This window comes from Trichoderma asperellum, chromosome 7, assembly GCF_020647865.1.
Source record: "Trichoderma asperellum chromosome 7, complete sequence".
Lineage (NCBI taxonomy): Eukaryota > Fungi > Ascomycota > Sordariomycetes > Hypocreales > Hypocreaceae > Trichoderma > Trichoderma asperellum.
Window position 1 is genome coordinate 3,028,830 of NC_089421.1, and position 19,621 is coordinate 3,048,450.

At 49.6% G+C, this 19,621-nt stretch overlaps 6 protein-coding genes across 7 annotated transcripts; 4 read left to right on the forward strand and 2 right to left on the reverse strand.

Annotated features, from left to right (window-relative positions):
- Nucleotides 1-1,514: 1,514 nt before the first annotated feature.
- TrAFT101_011719 (uncharacterized protein) lies at nucleotides 1,515-3,356 on the forward strand (the record flags this gene model as incomplete). The annotated part of the gene is made up of 2 exons (XM_024904254.1): nucleotides 1,515-2,777; nucleotides 2,850-3,356. 2 exons carry the CDS (start codon nucleotides 1,515-1,517, stop codon nucleotides 3,354-3,356), a joined length of 1,770 nt encoding a protein of 589 aa, XP_024757857.1.
- A 761-nt stretch (nucleotides 3,357-4,117) lies between these two features.
- TrAFT101_011720 (uncharacterized protein) lies at nucleotides 4,118-11,931 on the forward strand. The gene is made up of 6 exons (XM_066129359.1): nucleotides 4,118-5,817; nucleotides 5,911-6,098; nucleotides 6,219-9,077; nucleotides 9,168-9,764; nucleotides 9,825-10,861; nucleotides 11,334-11,931. The coding sequence occupies exons 1-5, from the start codon at nucleotides 5,744-5,746 to the stop codon at nucleotides 9,857-9,859; spliced, it is 3,753 nt and encodes a 1,250-aa protein (XP_065985491.1). The 5' UTR covers nucleotides 4,118-5,743; the 3' UTR covers nucleotides 9,860-10,861; nucleotides 11,334-11,931.
- TrAFT101_011721 (uncharacterized protein) lies at nucleotides 11,186-12,990 on the forward strand. Of its 2 annotated transcripts, XM_066129360.1 has the most exons (2): nucleotides 11,186-11,457; nucleotides 11,610-12,990. In XM_066129360.1, exons 1-2 carry the CDS (start codon nucleotides 11,376-11,378, stop codon nucleotides 12,863-12,865), a joined length of 1,338 nt encoding a protein of 445 aa, XP_065985492.1. In that variant the 5' UTR covers nucleotides 11,186-11,375; the 3' UTR covers nucleotides 12,866-12,990. The 2 variants fall into 2 exon arrangements, with proteins under 2 accessions (XP_065985492.1, XP_024757854.2); XM_024908613.2 differs by having other exon boundaries at nucleotides 11,186-12,990.
- On the reverse strand, nucleotides 12,813-13,895 carry TrAFT101_011722 (uncharacterized protein). The gene is made up of 2 exons (XM_024908612.2): nucleotides 13,564-13,895; nucleotides 12,813-13,488 (listed from the first exon to the last, which is right to left on the reverse strand). The coding sequence occupies exon 2, from the start codon at nucleotides 13,473-13,475 to the stop codon at nucleotides 13,029-13,031; it is 447 nt and encodes a 148-aa protein (XP_024757853.1). The 5' UTR covers nucleotides 13,476-13,488; nucleotides 13,564-13,895; the 3' UTR covers nucleotides 12,813-13,028.
- Nucleotides 13,896-14,711: 816 nt separating this feature from the next.
- On the reverse strand, nucleotides 14,712-16,463 carry TrAFT101_011723 (uncharacterized protein). The gene is made up of 2 exons (XM_024911037.2): nucleotides 16,087-16,463; nucleotides 14,712-16,026 (listed from the first exon to the last, which is right to left on the reverse strand). The coding sequence occupies exons 1-2, from the start codon at nucleotides 16,355-16,357 to the stop codon at nucleotides 14,948-14,950; spliced, it is 1,350 nt and encodes a 449-aa protein (XP_024757852.1). The 5' UTR covers nucleotides 16,358-16,463; the 3' UTR covers nucleotides 14,712-14,947.
- A 1,892-nt stretch (nucleotides 16,464-18,355) lies between these two features.
- On the forward strand, nucleotides 18,356-19,244 carry TrAFT101_011724 (uncharacterized protein; the record flags this gene model as incomplete). The annotated part of the gene is made up of 3 exons (XM_066129361.1): nucleotides 18,356-18,370; nucleotides 18,561-18,758; nucleotides 19,227-19,244. The coding sequence occupies 3 exons, from the start codon at nucleotides 18,356-18,358 to the stop codon at nucleotides 19,242-19,244; spliced, it is 231 nt and encodes a 76-aa protein (XP_065985493.1).
- Nucleotides 19,245-19,621: the final 377 nt, after the last annotated feature.

The following is a 19,621-nucleotide window of genomic DNA, read 5'->3' on the forward strand; positions in this document are numbered from 1 at the left end:
CAATCGCAGTCTGGAGGACGGGAGCACCATCGATCAGAAGAAAGTTTCCAAGGTAACATTGGAGATCGAGATCAAGTGGACAGGTAAGAATAGCATCGATGGGGGGCGCTAGAAACCCCCGCGTCCACTAAACAGCGCCGAGACCGTCATCTTGGATCTGGAGCCTAATAATGCCCCGTTCCGTCACCCCCGACTTTTGTTTCGCTCGGTCGAGGAGGCCTAAATATAGATGGCGACGTAGTATTCTTGGGCTGGATGCCCTTACATGAGATTAGCAGTTGATTTAGCGAGCACATGATTGATGAAGGATTCATGTTTGTTTCGTTTCAGTGGTGACGTGAGAATATCAGGCCGGGGAGCTAGGTATTACCTGGCAGGGCCCTTTCCCTTGCACAGTAGCATTAGCATTAGCATTAGCAGCTTACTTATAGCACTGCTGTGCCCCGGGTCGCTACGCTGGGCCGAGACGCTAATTCGCGCCTTGCAGTCGCAGCTACTCAGCCATCCACAGCACTGTTCGTCATCTACATACGTATATCTACGCTGCCCGTCTGTTCTTCTTCTCCCTTTCTCACTGCAAACGCCGACTGCCTGATCGTCTCTTCCTGCGAGACGCACGCTCCAGCCCGAATACTGTAGTGCCGTCTTTTCCGTTGTGGTATGTAATCAGCCTCTCCGGCATTCTTTGTAAATGCCCTGGATTCCTGCTGTTTGTCCGCTCTCCCCGTACTGTGCCCTGATCATCAGAGGACAGAACTGTCCCCAGTTTCCGCCGTCACAATACTTCTTTTAGCCAGCGCCCGTCAGCAGGATAGGAGGGCGAGGACAAGGAGGATTGGTGCCAATTCACTGCTCTGCTCGTATTGCCGCTTGCCCGTCGTGAACGAGGCTCAATCCGCTGCTACCCACAGCACATGCGGAATACAAGCCGGCTTCAGTCCCTCGCCAGGCACCGGCCCAGTGGCACGCAGCATTGCAGGCAGCGCCTCACCCGAAGCTGCCAGAAGCAAACAAGCGCCAAGCCGCCTGAGTCCTCCCCGCTATCCCGCTGCTGTCCCCGCCGATGTCATCCTTTTCTATACCGGCCCCCCTCTCTATTGCCCAAACACCAGCCCGTTTGATCTCCAGCTTGTCCATTTGCAAGCCACCAGCTGTACCATAAGCTCATTGACCGGTGCAGCATTTCCCGCCTCGTCCGAATCGCCAGACATCCCCGAAGCTCGCATTGCGTCTGTCGCCTTGCCACGCCAGCGCAGCAGCCTTTCCATCTGCTCCGTGGTCAGTCGGCGCCTACAGCGTCCAATCACACAGCGTCTCCTTGACGAGAGCGCGATAGCCATCGCAACCCCCGCGACGACCCTTCAGCTGCGATATCGACCAGCTATCCATCATCCCATCGGCCCATCTCGAGGCGTGTCACCTTATTTCCCGACCGGCCCCTTTCGCACTCCACAAAACTGGCAGGAAGCAAGCGCCGCAGTCTCTCCTCTCACGGAGGAAGTCTGCTTAATAGAATGTTCGGCGGAGCTTCCAAGCCTGAGAACGATTCCAAGAGCGACGACAAGTCGCCTTCTCCCGAGCCAAGCCCCACTGCTGCGTCCGCCGTGCCCATCAAGAACGCGGACCAGGCGGCCAGCGGCGAGAAACGCAGCGGCAATGGCAGCCCGCCCACTCGACAGGACGTCGGCGAGAAGAAGCGCAGGAGTAGTGGTGTCAGCAGCAAGGCCAGCAGCCTGCTAGCCTCGGCCAGGAACTCGCTCAACTTCTCTCAGGTCACCCGCTCCGGGTCGGATTCCGGCGCTCAGACACCGCTGCAGAAGCTCGGGAAGCATGACCCTGCCCTCGTCGTGCCGCAGGGCCAACACAACAACTCGGCCGGCGAATCGGTTCCCGGGCCCAAGTCCACCTTCCGTGTCGGCGTTTGGGAAGATAGGAACAAGAAATGCCGCCGGACGATGGAAGACACCCATGCCTTTCTATACAACTTTCTAGACACTCCGGCGCCGTCGGCTGATGGATCTGGCGGAAAGGACAAGTCAAGTAAAGACGACAAGGACGCCGCTGTTTCCGAGTCTGACAATGGCTACTTCGCCATCTTTGACGGCCATGCCGGCACATTTGCTGCGGATTGGTGTGGAAAGAAGCTTCACATTATTCTGGAGGAGATGATACGAAAGCACCCTAATATGCCGATTCCGGAGCTCCTGGATATGACATTTACGGCTGTTGACACTCAGCTCGAGAAGCTCCCGTTAAAGAACAGCGGCTGTACGGCTGCTATTGCGGTTCTTCGCTGGGAAGACCGTGTGCCCAGTGACCGGTCCATCACCGGCTCTCTCGCCATTGCCCCGGCCGCCGCAACCGCCGCTGCCGCGAAGGCGATGGCCAAAGCGCAAGAATCAGAAAAAGACAAGGATGGGTCTTCAGAAGCACCGCAAACCAGTTCCAACGAGTCAATTGCTACGAAACTCAAGGGACTCTCCAGTCGACAGCGCGTCTTGTATACCGCCAACGTGGGGGATGCTCGCATCATTCTGTGTCGTAACGGCAAAGCCTTGCGCCTGTCTTATGACCATAAAGGCAGTGACGAAAACGAAGGAAAACGAATCGCCAACGCTGGCGGTCTCATCCTCAATAATCGTGTCAATGGAGTGCTAGCTGTTACCAGAGCACTTGGAGATACCTATATGAAGGATCTCGTGACTGGCCACCCATACACCACAGAAACAGTCATACAACATGACCTTGACGAATTCATCATTATTGCTTGTGACGGGGTAAGTAATACTTAGCAAATTTACGTTTGTTGTCAAAGTGGGAGAATACCATGCTAACAAGCAACTCATTAGTTGTGGGATGTTTGCAGCGACCAGGAGGCTGTTGATCTTGTCCGAGAAATTCACGACCCGGGCGAAGGAGCAAAGCTATTGGTCGACCATGCCCTCAATCGATTCAGCACCGACAACCTGTCATGTATGATTGTACGGCTAGATAAGGAGGCTCTTGTACAACGCCAGACCAGCCAGGATGCTGAGCCCGAAGCAAACCACGGTGCCGCCTCCAAGGTGAGCGAGGCAGACAAGATCGTCATGGATACAAAGCAGAAGATTGCCGACGGCTCAACTCCCGCGGTGGGCGTGTCAGCTAGTAACTCTGGACGCGGATACGACAATGCTTCCACGAACGAAGGGGAGTTTGTGCCTACGACGTTGAGCGATGCGCTTGTTGAGGAGCCTATTGCCATTGGGGAGAGCGACAGTCCCGAGCTGGTTTCGCTCGACACTTCCATTGACAAGCCAGCTGCCGCTGCTGCACAAGAGTCAAAAGATGAGTCAAAAGAGTTGGCAGACGTCTAGGACTTAGGAACCCTTGTCATCCAGCTAAAAGCCGTCTAACTTTAATTCAGTGACGGCGAGAGTCGCCCAGACGAGCTGGCCAGCTAGATCAGGCAAGGACGGGGAAATGAGAGGCATGGCATGATTAGAGTATACGTCGGTGTGGGCATGTTATGCGAGGAAGAACCTTGGTGATGCTTATCCTAGGTTCAAGTATATCGCATCATACTACAGAAGAGACAGAAGCAAGGCGATGAGGCTGGTGCCTCACCGAGGGATCGGGCATTGGGGCGCATGGTTGGACTAAGACGACGTTGGCAAAGTTTCTGTTTTGTACGCTATGCTATCTGTATGTATATGTACGTGGGCAATTTTTCAATGCAAGATTTTTGAGATGCAAGCTGCCATCTGTTCTTCCTTGGCTGTGGTTCGCCAGTATAGCAATAGCATGTGAGCTGTTCTGTCAATCAAGAGGCTTACCATACATCTATGATTTGGGACATGTATGAACTACTAATCTGAAAGCCCAAATGTTTAATAATTTGCGTTTGATTGAAATGACAATAAGACACAAGAGGAGCATGTCATTCTACTCAGGCACTCCTTACAGAAAGCCGGTGGAGTACAAGCAGACGGCGCCGACAGATGTGGCTTCCCGGATGCGACGAGGAATTTAGTGGGATGACTAAAGAATCAGATAAACTTTTGGCATAGAGTATGGGCCTGTAGCAGGCGTAGTAAATCATAAATCAAGCATCAACTTGACCGCGAATCTGTCCCTTGCTACGCTCGATCTGCACATCAGTCGCCAATAAATAGCCACAGCGCCCGCTGCATTAACCATCCGGAAACTTGGCCGGCCTCCACCAGGACATATACTTGTAGCTGCTAACCTGCTAATATGGGTAACGATGGGGCCCCTGTGCAGACAGCTGCTGCACGACGTGCGTTTCAGGGCTAGCCACCGGCATTTGGGCTGCATGTTGGGATGAACCGGTGCGGCCGCAGTGGAAGCAACAGCAGCAGCCATATAACGAGATGGCCGCGGCATGGAGCTGGAGTCTCTGTCGCGTATATTGGAGTCTCTGTCGCGTATAACAGCAGAGCACAGCAGGGCACACCGCACAGCGACCAAAGCAATCTTGCGGGAAGCCAACGGGCGATGCGCAGCTCCCAATCGCTGCTGCTGGTGAAGCACGCTATCCGATAGCCATTGCGACGCTGTGCCTGGCGTTTCGCACTACCGCCGCGATTATTGGAGGGGAAGCAATAAAGCTAAGGGGCGGCCCAAGCTTCAATTTCGACGAAACTAGCGAGACGAGATGGGGACTCCCCCCCAATGGCGGACCGCTGGTGAAGACACACACGAGGGCACTGCGGTCCTCAGTGGCAGCGGAATTCTCGTTGGCTGGCGGGCCTAGGACCCCTGTTTGCAGATGGAGACGACTTTTGACAGGGGGACAGACAAAATGGCCAGCTAAACCCCCTTAAGCTTGCCTAGCCAGAGACGTGGAATGGAAGCCCGGCTGTTGACCATGTCTTGGCTGGCTGATTGGGAGATTTTCTGCTCGCTGCTCGTGGATCTCGCGGCCTGTCTGGCACTCGTGTTTGGCTGGGCAAGGGTTGCTTGTGTGGACAGCTCGTTTTTGCCCGTCTGTTTCTCAGCTGACTGCGCGGCTCCAGCCAGTAACACGGCGCCGCGAAGCAGACACAGCCTTGATCTGGCTCTGGTTCTGCCGTGTGGGTGGCACCAAGGCGTGCATTGCATGGGCTTCTGGCGCGCCCCTTGCCTCCCTCCATGCATCTGCGGCGCGGCGCTTAGCACGCAGGTGGACTCGCTTTAGGCCAGGTCCCGTTCGATCTGTCACGGAACCTCGTGTGTTTTGTGCCGCAGCCAACAGGCGTCGTAAGAGAGAGCATACCAAGTGACAGAGAGGGCGAGAAAAAAGCGTGTGTCAGAGTGCAGCTGCATGTAATTCCGTTCCGGCGGGCAACCACTCACTCCTCCCTGCGTCTCGCCATCTTTGACCCGAACCGAGCCGTAGGAGAAGCATCCAAAAGGGCTGAGGCTTGCCTTGCATTCTGCATATCCCGCCTTCCCCACGTCGCGATTTTGCTCGTCTCCATGTCGACGTCGTCGCAACTTGCCCCTGAGCATTGGTGGTAAGACAGACAGACAGACAGACAGCCGGCGCAGCGCGTCGAGCATCTCTCAGCCCTTCGTTATTTGCTGTTGTTATTCTTCGCTCGTTTCATTGCTCAACACCCTTGTCTCTCGCTATTCACATCCTCCATTCTTTTTATCTTGTTCCCTCTTTCGATATCCAGCTGCATTGAGCTGGGCTTGGCTGGGCTGGTGGGCGCAAACGATCGAATCATAGATATCCGGGTCGTATGTCGCAGAGAATATGTCGCTAAACGGCTTAGACGATCCCAAGATTGTAGAGGCGCACGAGGCTGGCGTTGCTGAGCCTGGAGGATGGTATGCATGATTCAACTCTTCGGACTTTTAAGCGTGCTATGTAGGATTCGATTTTGCTGAGACTTTCCTGCTTTTTTGCTGTGCAATCTATAGGTTTCTGATCAAGTATTCGAGTCGCGACGAAGTTGAGCTGCTGGACAAGGGAAATGGAGGCATCACCGAAATCCGAAACGCCGTCGAGGGCTTTGACGAGGAAAGCCCATTGTATGGCTTCCTGCGGTACCGGCGAAGGAACGTCATTGTCAAATACCTGCCGGAGGACTGTTCTCGACTTATACAAGGTTAGACTCTTCTTTATATGCTCTTTACATCCCCCATTCTGCGATCGGCGGCGATCTGCGATGTCATGCGATGCGATGCGACGAGATGCAAATCATGGGTACTAACTTGTCGCAAACCAGCTCGAGTTGCTGTACACTTCACTGCCGTCTGCGAACGATTCTCCCCCTACGATGCCATTTACGAGATTTCCACCGCTGCCGAGTTAAAAGATACAAAGCTTTCTGCTGCCTGTTCGCTGCATGCCGCATCTGGATCCACAGCATCTTCCACGAGCTCCCGAAGACGACGGTTAATGGAAATCGCCGAAGAGGAGGAGGTAGAGGAACAACGCTCGTCGAAGCGGCAGTCCATAGGATCGGAACCCGATGGCGAGCGGCCGCAAACACCTGGCGGCAAATCTACAACCACAGACGAGGTCAAATTAAACTCTGAACTGGCAGCTTCCCCAGAGCATAGCAAATTTTCAGCCTCAAACACCTCTGAGGTGCCCAAATTTACGGGCATCCACGATAGACCAAGTTCACCCACGAGATCGATCGACACTACCGACAGCCGGTCAGATATCTATAGCTATTATCCTACAGGTAAACCGAAAGTGAAGCTCGCTCCTCGGCCCAAGGCCGACATTACGATTAGACCCCAAGCCGCCGGAAACTTTAGGCCCGTTTCGTCGCTTCCGGTTGGATACAAGTTGTTTGGAAAGGGCGGAAAGAAGAGCAAGAGCAAGGATACAGACTCTGCGTCTTTGATCCATGAAGAGATTCCAGAGATGGAGCCACCTACCGATGCTGCCCGAGCGTCAGAAGATGCATTAGGAATCAGCGGCGATGCGCGACCGTCCACAAGCACTGGCGCCGAGTCGCTGTCTGTACCAGCGGCGCCGGCCAAACCTACCATTACACCTGAGAAGGCTAGGCTTATGAAGGCCATGAAACTCAGAGAAAAGAGAAAGAAGCAGCAGGAGCTCTTGAAGCAACAGTCTGCAGAAGTGGGAACACCTGGCGCCGAGGAAAAGGTTATGGTGTTGAGGGGAGGAGAGGATCAAGACTTTGAGCACTCTGCGCATATTGATAATGACGATGATGAAGACGACGACGACGACGACGAAGATGAAGCGGAGGGTGAAACCGAGAAGAGCAAAGAAATTGAAGATCGGATAGCATCGATTAGCCATGCGGACTCTGGCGTCGTTTTGAATAGTCTCTCGTCGTTGTCCCCGCTCTCCCAAATTGACGAAGTCTCTGAGGAGACAGCTCGATCAGAGTCTCGTGCGCAAAGCCCAACGGTTGCCTCTTCAGAGCATGATGAGTCGACTGCTGCATCTTCGCTTTCGGGTTCCACAGATGAGACTGTCCATGGCGCTGTCACCGCGTCAAAGTCTGAGGCTGTTGATATTCAAAATGCGGCGGCTGCTGCGTTGAAGGAAAAGCCGCAGGAAGAGGAAAGCAAAACCGCACAGGTTGAAAAGTCGTCAACATCGTCACCATCATCGTCATCTACTGCTGCTGCTGCTGCTGCTGCATCACCAGAAGAAAATAAACCGAGTGCGGTTCCAACAAAAGATAATGCCAATCCAGTCGCATTGGAATCCACCAGAGCTATAGCAGCTGAGGAGGCTGCCGGGGCCGCTAATAAGGGATCGGCTAAGCCCGAAAATGAAAAGGAGAAAAAAGGGATTGCAGAGCCAATTTCAAACTTCTCGGCGAATATTCCGACGTCAAATGCCCCACCAGCTGCATCATTAAAAGGCATGGGATCTGGTGCAGCCGAGATTCCACTCAGCGACACCCCCGGCGATGTTGCGCAGGCAACAAACAAAGGGGAATTACCGCCAGTAAAATCTGCTCCACTGCCTTCTGGGCCTAAACGCTCAACGCAAGGTTTGGTCGACGCTGCAGATTCGGCCGCCAAAACCACCGTAGCGACGACACCTTCGATGGATCTCCAGCCGGAGGACCCATTGTCGGCGGCGCAGGAATCGATGCCAGCAGTAGAGACGGCTAATGAGACGGCGGCCACTCCCAAAGAAGGTTCCAAACACTCGGTTAGCAGTCCACCACCGATCCAGACAGATCTGACGGAGCCAAAGCAGCAGTCAGCAGCTCCCGCGGAAATCGCTGGCGATGACGATGCCGCTGCAGCTGCAGCTGCGCACGCCAGCAAGGAGGCGACGACTCAGCGCGACGACGCAACGGTGCAGAATGATAATAAGCCAATGAGTGCCACCAAATCTCCGCTCACCCCTGTCTTCCCCAGTGCTACAATTGCGAATGGCCCGCTAGGCGCAAGAGCTCCACAGGCGCACACTGTTCGGACAGTCTCTAATCCTGTCCGTGGCAACTACATCGCTCCGACAGATGTAACTCAGTCTACGGCGCGTTCTCTGAGCTCCGGCGCAGCTTTCCTACACAAAATCACGCAGCAGCAGTCGGCCAGCCTCGCCACCATGAAGCCCACCGTCGGGTCGAGCATTTCGCAGCGCATCAAGGCGCTCGAGAAGCTGTCAGCGACATCAGGTGATCAGGCTCGTCCGGTGAGTCGAGAGCGCCCTCAGTCGACCTTTTTCGCCGTCCAGAAGAGGGACACGTCCCGCCCGCCGTCCGTGGTGGACAGAACGAAATCCCTCAAGGGGAGGGCCGCATCGCCAACGCCATCGCAAGATGAGTTTCCGCTACCGCTAGACACAGGCAGAGTGCGCCTGCAGAGATCGGGGTCAGTCGTCAGTCGGGTTTCCATGTTTGAGCCCCTCGGCGCACCCTCCAGCGCAAACAGCCTAGCACCGGGACCTCAGTCGCGAGGACGACCAGAATCGATAGCCGTGACGCCGAGAACCTTACGGGACGCAAGCCTAGCGTCCAGGCAAGATGCCTCTGAGTACAGCTATCCGGATCTGAGGCAGCAGCAGCAGCTCACGGGTGACTATGAGGACTCAGGGCGGAAGTCTAGGTCTCTTGAGCGCGACGGCGAGGATGACATGGGTAGGCGATCCTCGCTAAATACGGTTAAAGGGTTCTTTAAAGACCCTCGGAAGTCGGTGACTGTCTCGACTAACATGCGCCAAACGATAGTATCTAGGACAACAACACAGTCGCCCAGCAGCCGGCGCTCAATCACTCTTGATCGCGACAACCTAGCTAACTCTAGTGTGACGGAGGATTCATATTCTGGCGATGAGAGGGACAAGAAGACGTCGCGCGCCGGGCGCTTCATGCGCAAGCTCTCCAACTTCTCCACCGGGTCGTCTAAGAGCAAGACTTCTTCGGTAGAAGACAGCATCAACACCACCGCCACCAGCATCACCACCACTACTAGCGCTGCTGCTGCTCCTACGCAGACCCGCAAGCCGGCCCCCCCCGCCACCTCTGGCGATGCGTCCATCGTGTCGGACCTTGGCGACGTCAACGTCCAGTTCCCGGATAGTCTCCTGTGGAAGCGACGAAACCTGTGCCTCGACTCCCAGGGGTTCATCATCCTGGCCGCGGGAACGCAGAGCGGCCGCGCCGTCGTCGGGCCTAAGCGGTACTTCTTGGGCGAGTTTCGACAGCCATACACGCCGGACGTGGAGGTGCAGGAGCTGCCTAACAGTGTGGTGTTGGATTTTGTTGAGGGCACGGCGATCCAGTTGGCGTGTGAGGATAGGACGGGACAGCTCAATGTGCTGCATGGTATGGCTGCTCCTATTGTATGAGTGTGTTTGTGAAGGATTTTGCTAACTGGATGATTAGTTTTGCAAGCTGCTCATGCTAACTATAGCCGATAAGCAGCGAACTTTAGTCACCCTATTGAAACAAGACCGTTGGAAAGGCGAATATCCTCTGCTTTGAGAGGACTTATCATGCCCCCTCATGCCTGCACGATGTCGGAATATCTTCTTACGGCACCTTTGAACTCAACTCTATTTCCCTCTTCTTTCCATATCCTAATCCTTTTCTCTCCCCTCCCTTTCTTTTTACCTAAAATTTACGCTTAACATACCTACTAGACATAGAAGGTTGGGACAGGAAAAGGGGGTTTTAGAGCGGGAACGGGTGGTGATTTGAACTTTGAGCAACAAACTATTCGTTAGAGGATGGATTTTTACACCCACAAGCGAAAGATGCACTCTCTAAAAAAGGGGGTGTGTGGTTTCTAAGGGTGTATATTATACTTGTACATCCTTATTTCTTTTTTCCCCTTCCGTTTCTACCTCTTCTCTACACTACCTATAGCATACGCATACACACCTCGACGAGCACCAAAATTTCCCTTGTTTACATCTCATCTATATTTTTTTTTTCCTCAAGGAAAGGAAGAAGAAACTACACACTCACATGATACCACTCCACAGAAAAATCCTTTTTGTCGCTTTTTTATTTATTCTATTCTGGCACCTTTTTTGTTGTTACACAGACTATTTTTGTGCTGTTTAACTAGCTAATTTCTTCGAATTACCCCCTTTTTTGTCTTTTTTCTATTTGTACTACATATGTATACACATCGCACATCTCTTTTTTTTTATATGTTGGTTATTTTCTTCTTCTATGTCTTTTTTTAGGCCTGGAGATTTGGGAGGAGAATGGTGGAGGAAGGAATATTTAATTGAAAAATAAAAAATAAAAAATGGAAAGAAAACAGATGACATGATTGTTCCTACTGTCCTGGCAAGCAAGTATCAAAAAAAGAGGAGAGAGACTGAGGTAATTTTGAACACACAAAGCAATAACTATACACACACATAAAGGCTAAGACCAGCCCATGCTCATGGTGCTCATGTAATTGCCTTGTATGTGGATATTCATTTTGCGGTCTCTATTTTTTTGATACCTGCTTGCCTACATATGTGAAATTGCTTATTTCTGCTTGCTTGCCGTAAGAGGAAACTAGTCCGCACTTACATATGTATTTTGTTTTGTGATTGGGGGATGCCATGTATTGTCGGCTCTCATTTCCTTAGTAAGTTTCTTTTGCATGAGCCTGTTTACTTTCACCAATCAGTCAAATCTGACCTTTATTATCCATGCATATCACATAGTTTGTCAAGAGCAAGGGATTCATTGCAGACCGGCGCAGACGCCACATCTTATACACATCGCTAGCCAGCTTATCCTACTGACGGCTATAGAGACCACGGAGCGAGCACCCGTCAGGGAATCATTTGATCTGGCCACCACGGCCGTCACATAGCTAGAGATCATTTTCATGTAGAGGAGCGTGCGATGTTTTCTCTTTCTTGTCAGTACTGATTTTACAGACAGAACCTCCGTAGAGTTTACCCACTTAAAATCACCAACCATTTCATGCGGCCACTGCCCAACGCCATGCATGTACTCGTACGACGGTGTACGTCCAAGGTAACACAAACTCAGTTGATGTGCTCGTGTAAGTCGGCCTTGTTGGTTGATGCCTTATCTCTTCCCCCTCATCCACGCCCAAGTCCAAGTGTGTCTCAGATTTCGCTCCTTCGTCCCGAGACATTTTGACTGATACTGCTGATTGCTATGAATAACGCACTGCTCCCGAGTCAATCACAGACATGGCCTCAAAACGACTATCTAAAATTAAGAAAGTCTTATCAAAGCTTAGAAAGATTTTCAAGTGCAAAAAGCAACAACCAATGGAGCCACAGTCTCAAACGGAGCCTGAGACAGTTTCGAAAGCTCTGGAGGCTGAGTCCTGGGCGGCAGCTCCTACTGCACAAACGATCACTTTACCAACGAACACATCCGACGCGGCCCCTGTTATACCCGAGACATCAAATCTAAGTCAGTCGAAGATAGTCGAGACATCGCTTTGGGACCGCGCATATGACGGCCTTAGGGAGAAGGATAGGAAGCTAATCGACGTATACGAGCGTCTACTATCCAGAGAGTTGCCAACAAGTACCAATACAAAGAGTGGCACACATTTCGACGATACTCGACAGGTTTCTTCACCTGCTGTACATGACAATGTCGATGAAAAATACATAAAAAACGAGAACCAGATTGACAGCGACAATCTCAATCGTCGAGACCAGTTGCATAAAATCACCCGCAACGGACTGCAGCAGTTGGATAAGAAGAGGGCCAAATACAATATATTTGGCCAGGATTTCATATTGCGTGACCAATTGACACAGGCTACTCGGCTCATCCAAACCATCAAGGATGTCATTGACGGTGTCGTTAGGGCATCCCCTGAAGCCTCTCTAGCATGGGCTGGCATCTGCGTCATTCTTCCCATCTTCATGAACCCCAGCGCCGCAGAAGAGGCCAGTCGTGATGGTTACATATACGTCACCTCTCGCATACGCTTCTACGTCAAGCTGGAGACTCTGCTGCTGAAGAGCAAGGCGCTGCACGATTCTGGCATACATGTCGAGCTTGAGGACAGTCTCTTGGCACTGTATCAGCTAATCATTGATTTCCAGATCAGGACCGTTCGACGTGTCTATCTAACACGTCTTGAGAGACTGGCAGAGGACGCGGTTGGACACGAAGACTGGAAGGGCATGATGGCTAGAATCCAAGAGTCGGAAAAGTTGTTCAGCAAAGATTACAAACTAATCAAGGATGTGCCAATGAGAGCAGCCCTAGAGGAGCTGAATGGCAATGCAGAAAAGTTGGCAGCGGACATTGATTCTATGCTGTCTTCCCTGGTCAAGGAGAGTCGCAATGTGCCTACGTTTGCGTTTCAAAATGAGGGTTCGGGTGATCAATTCAACGCGACAGGCGGGATCCAGTATAATGCGACTGGCAATGGCAAGCACTTCACTGGGGCGACTTTTAGTGGAACTGTACACTTCTAGTTTGAAGACAATGTTCAAAATGGCTGTGCTTTCATTCATGTAAACGCTAGCAAATTGAGTCTTTCAGGTATCTGCACCGATACGCAGGAGCCTAGTTATACCATCATCACCGTCTCTCAACCTTGCTGCGTGCTTGACAGTAAAGCTCGATAGCCAATGTTCCCTAGGCTTGAGGCTTATGGAAAGTCACAGTTCCTGAAAATACAGCCCCAGAAAATTGTGTTGCAGTATCCGTTGCATTGTGCTGGATACCTCCAGTCGTGTTATACTGGTGGCCAGTGTTGGAGTTTACGAATTGGCCTGCTCTAATTTGCTCGGTGGGTTCCGACGATTCAGCATCCCCCCCGGAGGGTTCCTGTCCCCCGTTGGCAGGTGCCTTGGAGCCTTTGTTGGGTTTGCCGTTTGGTGTTTGCCCATTAACGTTGTCTGATTTTTGCGAGCTCGTGCGAGTCTCTTCATCATCCTTTTGCGTTGGAGGTGTGTTTGTTGCTGTGAAGATAATAATGGCAGAAGGTGATTCCGGGGGCGTATCTTCAGGCGTCGTTTCGTCAGACTTCGTAACTGTTACTTCGCATAAAATAGCGGTAGACTTAGTAGTTGAAGTTGACATGATGGCGATTATCCTAGAGATATAGTTGCCGGGTTTAGCAAAGGTACTTTTTGTTATGTTGACGCAAATATTCGGTTTCTTTACATACCTCTCACTAAGGTAGATGTGCTTTGGGTATAGGAACTTGACACAAGATTGAAGATGGAAATGATGGATAGGGAGGAAATCATTTACCCATGGGAGCTTTGGACGGAATATTTATACCCAACTATAAGATGAGGAAAAGTGCAAAATCCACTTGTATAAACCTCCATCACCTGCTGAGACACGCAGATCAGAGAGGGGTAGTGAACCAGATAGCTTGACCATCTTGGTGTGGTCCTTCGAAGTAGCTGTAACAATCGGATTTGGTCGTCATTATCGTGTCGAAGGGATCAGCGCCTTTCCAAATGATAAGTTTGGCCAATGGTCACATAGCCTTTTTTAGACGCTGAATATAACAGTCACAAGCCTTCGTTATAAGACAGATCGACATCCAACCCCCTCTTGAGCAATATATATGTCGGTTTGATGTGGCTAAAAAAAACATGCTGCAAGGAGGAGTGCACGTCCCAGATTACCTGAGGCGGTAACATCTGCTCCCAGCTTGATCAAGAGCCCAAGAACATTGAGGTGGCCATAAGATGATGCTATATAAGCCGGTGTTTGCCGCCCATTAGTAGACGCCATATACACTCCATTGCTTGAGGAGATCGTCGGCCACATCAGCATGGTGGTTGGCAGTTCCTAACACGAGTGGCGTATTGTCATTCTCATTGCCTGCCGAGACATCAGAGCCCATTCCCGGTCAGAAGATCAACTTTTTTTAGCATAGCCGCTATCTGACACTGAATACTACAGACGTCATCACGCAGGGCAGTGAAAGGAGCAGCTGAGACACCTCTGCCTGGTCAGTGCAGGCTGCCGCATCCACATCCATCCGTCAACATTCAGGAAATTGATATCAGCACCTTTTTTCGGACCAAGAAACTAACAAGGTCGACATGACTACTCATAAGTTCCCCTCAATATGATGTTTTTTCCCCCGGCTGGCGTGATGTTAACTCCCTTCTCGATCAGTGAGTTGGTAATCTCGATTTGACCACCACAACATGCTGCATACAGCTGTTTTCCCTCGCCTCATCTGATACCATTATATTAGATTCACTTTTGATAAGCATCTTCACAATTTAATCACATCCATTGCAACATACCAATTACTATATATTCATTAATATATATATATTACACTATATCCTTTACTATATATCCATTACAACATGCCGCAAAGAACAGTGTTTACCTAGTATCTAATGTTTAAGAGGCAGTTCAAGTATATCAAAATTATGGCCATCAAAACCTGCTTTAAAGAGTGAACCATCGCCATTTCTCGTCTAGCTGATGAATGCTGGCACCTTTTGGATCAGTCTCTTTACCGTAGTTAAATAGCAATTGATACTGGCAACAAGAGAGGGAGAGACGCCATCGTCATCTCAGATTGTGATATCAGCACCATGGTCGATTAAAGGTTCGACAAGCTCCGTATAGCCATCTAGAGCCGCATACCTTATTGCGGTCCGACCCTGGGCCTCTTTGATTCCAACCTTGGCGCCGATTGCAATAAGTTCGCGAGCAAGATTCCCGCACCCCTTGGAGCATGCGACTCTCAGAGTTGAACAAATACTCGAGCTGCAATTTACACATACCTTGCCCTTCTTGAATATTGCCGTAGCCAAATTGACAAACCCAAGTTCTATTGCATAAAGAAAGTGAATTGGCGGTTTGCCCTTGGAATGAGCCCAATCGTCATTCGTCGAATCAAACCATTTCCTCCGCATGGCCCGCGGGGGTTTCTTTTCATCGAGGAACGTCTCCATCTCCATCATTCTAGGTAACCCATCTATATCTGCGCCAATGTCTTTTTCACACACTTTGTATTGTAAAAACTCTGCGCCTTTCGCTTTCATTAAAGCCTGGTGGATAGAGGATTCAGATCGACTCATCACGAGGATCCTAGCATTTGTGCCAAGCACTGCTTCGTCAATTTCTTTAACAAAGTCGGTCACGGATAGACAAAACCTGCCTGGTTCGCATTCATCAAGACCATTGACGACGAGTGTGCAGGTTGGTACCATCTTGATCGCTTCTCGGAACAATCCCGTAATGATAGCTTGTGAAGCTCTCGCATCTTGCTTCCGTTTTTTGTTGACGACATCGAGTACCGACGCATTCATCAAAGCCATATGGTATAACCACGACCGCATAGCTATCATAGGGTCTCTGTGGTTTTCCAAGTCAGGTGAGAAGAAGTAGTATGCAATGGCCTCCTCTTTCACATTCTTTATGAATTCAATGATTCGAGCGCAAAGAACTGTTTGCCCAAAGGCTGAGAGTCCGTGTATCCACAACCATTTTGGGGATGGGGAGGATTCTGTTCGCCAAGTGGTAAATTCCGGTTTATCGAGAATCCAATCACAAGTGTCGTTTATTTTTCTGTGAATAGAATTGTCGTAGCACTCGTCGGCTATGTGATTACTCTGAAGCCAAGCACAGAGCTTTTGAAGGATTTCGGCTGCGGAGGATTTGAGTTAAACGCCAATACTAGAGATATTCGCCAAGGCAAAGATCTTACCTCGGCATTCATCCTTCTCTATACTGATATTTACATTTCCATTGAAAATAGACCCCGCGATTGATACGCCTCCGGTAACGACATTCTGGCTACCGCCTTCATTATTGAACTGAGAGCCAGCACCCCAGTTATTAGCAGACGAGTGTCGAAGTATGCAGCCTTCCACTCGATTGGATTGCGTTCTGTGATTCTGTTCGGTAGAATTATGATTTGATATTCTCTCGTCCGTTTCCCTGTTGATTCCCTGCAGCTCATGGCAGAATCCCCCCATTGATTAAAGTCGATGATAGACGCGGGGAAATAATTAGTGTGTAGCTATGTTGACCGACTTTAGGTTTGATAAGGCACAACTCGCGGGATCATGGAGGATCTAGAGGATCCAACCATAATTTGGATTCAAGCAAGCACTTCTAAGATTGATACAAGTGATTCTATTGCTTTTATAGAAAAATAGTACCCAAAGCTGAGACTTTTACTCTGCGTAATCTTCTGTACAATGATATAATTACGGCATTTCATCAAGCCTGTATGTATAGTACCTAATTTCAGGAGAAGCGGAGTTGTAATTTACAAGGTAGGTCTGATCCAAGCAATGAGACATGATGATTTTCTTATATGCTATGAATGCGTGTATCTGTACTTGCATCTAAAAAAAATGCGTTTGAATGCAAAGAATGGCGAAAGTGACGGTTCCGTAACAAAGAGACGGGAGCGGCTGAACGATGAAGTGAGACATCATCTTAAGAGCCGCACTAATACGAGAAACAACCCCCCTCTCCCCAAAGTCTCCTTGCATAGATCGACAATGCTGCAACCAAGCCGGATTGGCCACCGCAGATCACCAGTGATATCATATGAGAGGATCGCGGTCGAGACCCTTCTCGACTTTCTAGCTCTAATACGGCTCACAAGGGTAACTTCCCAGATTTTTGCTGGATGTAAATGCACGCATCCGAGGATGAAGGTAATCTTTGCTCTTCTTCCTTGTATGTTGAAACAGATGACATAGGTCGGCACGTGTCTGACAGCAGAATAGAACAATAGCCCGATCTAGCCCAAGGGATCAGCAAACGATCGACACACAGCATCTTGTATGTATGTACGACGAATTAAGTGCAGGGTGCCAGATTATGCGTACGTATATGGTTATACCGACCTGCTCAACTACTTAGGTGCCTACCTAGTAGGTCCAAGCAAAGCACCACCTAGACCTACATCTTATACAAAGGGAATATGAAGCCGTAACTTCCCAACTCTATAATATCCCATAGTGGTCTAAACAAATAATGCGTGTCTATTTTTCTGCCAAAACACCAGATTCCCTATATAAATTGCAGCGAAATCTAAATATAATAGGAATCTCACATACAAAGCGGGCGGCATCTCAGTTATCTGCCCATGCGGGGGGGCTTTTGCCACGTTTGTGTCCCTTTTTTGGCTCGTATTTGTATATGGCACCTAGCCAGTGGTCCGTTTCTTCACCGAAGAAGTGATTTCTGTTCCCCGTTTTATTTTTAGACTTGGCCTATACAGGTTTCTACTCTTAGGGAAACCACTTTGTAGGCATGGCATGGCATGGCATGGCATAAGTGCCAGCACACAACCGAAATGGATGCGGTCGTCACTTTACTTTTGCCAAATGGACTGACTATTCAACAACATAATACTGAGGCTTCTACGGAAAATCCCACTCCATATTCCACATTTAGTAAGGCCGATTGGGCATCAATAAAACACTTCTCAAGAGCCAAAATTGTCGATGAATATTTTTGAACTAGGAAGTCTAAACTATATCCATCTTCGATAGTAGTTTAACTTAAAAACAATACTGATCAAGTTTAATAAGATGCCCACGAGAGCTTGTTTCCGTATGTCGATACCACCACATCTGTAACTTTTACAATCTAACACGGCTCGCGAGGCTTAGAGAGGACACAATTCAGCATAAGAATTAGAAAGCCATGATTGCTACAATCCTGGGTTCAGAAAAAAATGTTTAGCTTACGACTTCAAGCTATTCAGAAATGCCGCCACAGGAAAACGCCAGGGTGTTTTGAGTTACGCAGGGCTTTAAGTTACACTCATTAAATAAACTAAAACTCTGATTTATCAGACATAAAAGCAAAACATCGCAGCGCTTAACTACCAGGACGCTTTACACTTTTGCGCCTATACTATAATAAAGAATAAACTTGCGAGAAATCAATTGCGTCAAAGTAAATTTTCAACACAACGAACAAAGACACGTCATGAGTAAGAAAAGTCTAACATGGTTGGTCACTACGTATGCTTGTTTCTCCGTTAGATAAGAGAAAAATTGACTTCATGTGGTAGAATATAGATCCCTCGACACCCCTAATTCACTCTCCCCCCCCCTTTTTTTTTTTTCCTTTGCTAAGGTAAGTAAGAGTAGGAGTACTCTCGCTAATAAATTAATAAGTTGAATATATTTCGAAATGAGCACTCTTGCCTAGATTACCGGCGTCACCACCATCTTCAACACCCTCCTCACCTTCGCCGGCCTCGTCGTCTCCTTTCTCGTGTTCCGCCAAAACAGGCGCCTGGCCCGACGGCAGGCGGCCGACTCCGAACCGCCAAAGGAGGATGAGAAGAGGCAGATTCGAAAGGTACTGGCGATGTTGAAGTCGACGGAGTGGTTGATGGAGGATCAGGTAGGTGTGGGCGGCAGAGTTGGATTGGGGGGATCGGGTGCCCCCATTCCCAGCTTGAAACGTCCCCTCCTGAATGGTCATCACCGTTGCGCCCTCCCTCGTTACCGTTGCTCCCACCGTCGTTACCGCTGATTTTATTTCTTGTAAATAGCTTTTTTGCATCTTCTTTTTTTTTTTCTCTCTCTCTTTTTCGTCATGGGGGTTTCTCATAGCGTAGGTAGCATAGACAGCGTAGGTAGTAATAAACAATATTTGGTTTTACGCCTCCCCTCTCCGGAGGCGGAAGTGGGTTTCCTTTAACTCAATGTTTTCTCACGATATGTGTCTTGTGTTATACTCAAAATTTCTTCATCTGCTCATTAGTCACTGGAGTCCTGTGCACATTTGACGAGACTGTCTGACTTGGAGGAGATTGACGATAAATAATGATGCTCCCTTTATTACTACTCTAACTAGTCACACATCAAGATAGAAATTCTCCTCTAACCAATGTAGCAATCACACTTGTGCTCATTTTGACCGTACAGCTCTTCAATGCTTCCAGTCTCGTGATAGACACTTGTAGTGTTCCGCACAATCGCCTCCCAATCCGGATCATACACCGTTGCTTCCGGCCCCAAGTCTTGCCAAGTGCATATAATAAGGCGCTCTAGTGAGGCCTCTATAGTAATATCTGTTTTACAAGCAAGACAGGAGGTAGAGATTATAGTGTTTGGTGGTGCTGAGAAACACGTGTATAAAATCATATCCAAATCTCTTGTCAGAGTATTCCGCCCGCAAAACGCACCAAAGGAATATACATGAGGGCATATTATTAAAAACTCTATAGATTGTTGTAAAATTGTGCCCCTAGATGCAAGATA